At 49.6% G+C, this 2500-nt stretch overlaps 1 protein-coding gene across 1 annotated transcript in view; it reads left to right on the forward strand.

The window, feature by feature from the left end:
• The window catches only part of LOC123509076 (NF-kappa-B inhibitor cactus-like), a 17559-nt gene that overhangs the window by 5882 nt on the left and 9177 nt on the right, over nt 1-2500 (forward strand). The window contains exon 3 of the mRNA XM_045263204.1: nt 1305-1557. Within this exon, the coding sequence (XP_045119139.1) occupies nt 1305-1557 (253 nt within the window). The remainder of the gene's footprint in view (nt 1-1304; nt 1558-2500) is intronic.

Raw genomic sequence — 2500 nt, forward strand, 5'->3', positions numbered from 1 at the left:
ATATATATATATATATATATATATATAGAGAGAGAGAGAGAGAGAGAGAGAGAGAGAGAGAGAGAGAGAGAGAGAGAGAGAGAGAGAGAGAGAGAGAGATCCTTTTGTTGCGTAAGGTAAGACAAACAGACAGACACCGGAAGAGGAGGAGGAGGAGGAGGGAGAAGAGAAGAAGGAGAAGGAGAAGGAGGAGGAGGAGGAGGAGGAAGCTTACCGCACCTATCCATTCATTGCCTTCCTTTTGCTCCTCCTCCTCCTCCTTCTCCACCACCACCACCTCCTCCTCCTCCTATTACAGAGAAACCTGTTCTACTGCCTACCTCCCCCTCCTCTTCCTCTTCTTCGTCTTCTCGTCCTCCTCCTACTCTCCTCCTCCTCCTCCTGACCTATCACCTCTCCCTGCTCCCTGACCTCCAGACTTCCGCCTCCTCCTCCTCCTCCTCCTCCTCCTCCTCCTCCTAAATGTGACAGAGATGGAGGAAAGGAGAGAGAGCGATAAAGGAGAGGTGGAGAGAAAAAAGGAAGAAGAAAAAAAAGAAAGAGAAGGGAAAAGGAGAAAGTTAGGACATTATCCTCTTCCCTCCATAAAGTCCTTAAGTCTCTCTCTCTCTCTCTCTCTCTCTCTCTCTCTCTCTCTCTCTCTCTCTCTCTCTCTCTGTCTGTCTGTCTGTCTGTCTGTCTATCTGTATATCCAGGAAGACGAGAGAGGAAGACATTGACAGGTACAGAGAGAGAGAGAGAGAGAGAGAGAGAGAGAGAGAGAGAGAGAGAGAGAGAGAGAGAGAGAGAGAGAGAGAGAGGAAGATTAATTTTCTTATTATTAGCCGTTTTATTCCTCCTCCTCCTTCTCCTTATTCATTCTCTCTCTTATATTCCTTACCTTCCTCAATGTTTGATATGTTGAAGAAGGAGGAAGAGGAGGAGGAGGAGGAGGAGGAGGAGAGTTGAAAGTTCCATGTAAGCGCGCACGCACGCGCGTGTGTGTGTGTGTGTGTGTGTGTGTGTGTGTGTGTGTGTGTGTGTGTGTGTGTGTGTGTGTGTGTGTGTGTCTGTGTGTGTGCTCAAACCACACTTTCTCCACACATCTCCCCTCCGTCTCCTCTTCGTATAACATTCTTCTCCCTCCTCCATTTCTTATTTTTTTTCTCCTCCTCCTCCTCCTCCTCCTCCTCCTCCATCACCACCACCACCACCACCACCACATTCTGTAACGCTCCCGCCTTCCTCCTCTTCCATTTCAGCATTCCTGTTATTCCTTCTGCAGCCAAACCCAATCTCAGCCCCTCCTCTCTCCCTCTCCCCAGACCGCCCTCCACCTGGCCGTGGCCGCGGGAGACACGGGGGCGGCGCGTCACCTGCTCATCTGCGGCGCCTCCCCCGTGGAGCGCGACAGACGCGGCAACACGCCCCTGCACGTGGCGGCGGCGGCAGGGCAGGCGGCGATGGTGGCGCACCTAACGAGGCCTGTCACAGAGGGGGAAGTGATGTCAGCAAGACTCGCCTACGCGCCCGCACACACCGCCGGCCTGCTCGCTGCTGACCTCACCAACTATGACGGTGAGTGTGTGTGTGTGTGTGTGTGTGTGTGTGTGTGTGTGTGTGTGTGTGTGTGTGTGTGTGTGTGTGTGTGTGTGTGAAGTCCCATTATAAGTGCCAAAAAAATGTATCATAAAAGGTCATAGTGCCAAATACAGTCTCTCTCTCTCTCTCTCTCTCTCTCTCTCTCTCTCTCTCAGTTCTTCCTACTTCTCTTCCTCCTTCCTACATACAGAATATGATGTAAAGAAAAAAGGAGGAGGAGGAGGTGGAGGAGGGGGAGGAGGAGGAAGGGCAGGAGGCTTATTATTACTGAGTATGGGAAGAAGCTCTCTCTCTCTTCTGCTTTTCTTCTTCTCCTCCTCTTCCTCCTCCAGTTACTCCTGTTCCTTCTCCCCCTCCTCCTCTTTCTCCTCCTTCTCCTCCTTTTTCCAAAGAATGTAACGGTAAAGTAATAATGATGATAATGATGATAGTAATGACAGTAGTTGTAGTAGTAGTAGTAGTAGTAGCAGTAGCAGTAGCAGTAGAAGTAGTAGTAGTAGTAGTAGTAGTAGTAGTAGTAGTAGTAACAGTAGCAGTAGTAATAGAAGTGAAAGTAGTAGAAGTAGTAGTAGTAGTAGAAGTAGTAGTAGTAGTAGTAGTAGTAGTAGTAGTAGAAGTAGAAGTAGAAGTAGAAGTAAAAGTAAAAGTAGAAGTAGTAGTAGTAGTAATACTATGATAAACAAGCAAACAATAACAGCAAAAACACAGAGCCTAAGAGAGGCCAAAACAGGTCACGAAGACGACCTGGCAGGGTGACTGGTGGATTAGGTAAACAACACGCCCAGCCACACCAAGCCCCGCCCCGCCCCTCCCAGCCCTGCCCCGCCACGCCCCGCTCAGCCCCGCCCCTGCGCCATGACCATCGACGTCACTCTAGTAAACTATTGAAGATAACTCAATTTTCACTGCGGATTTTGAA

This window comes from Portunus trituberculatus, chromosome 3 (genome assembly GCF_017591435.1).
Source record: "Portunus trituberculatus isolate SZX2019 chromosome 3, ASM1759143v1, whole genome shotgun sequence".
Taxonomy (NCBI): Eukaryota; Metazoa; Arthropoda; class Malacostraca; order Decapoda; family Portunidae; genus Portunus; species Portunus trituberculatus.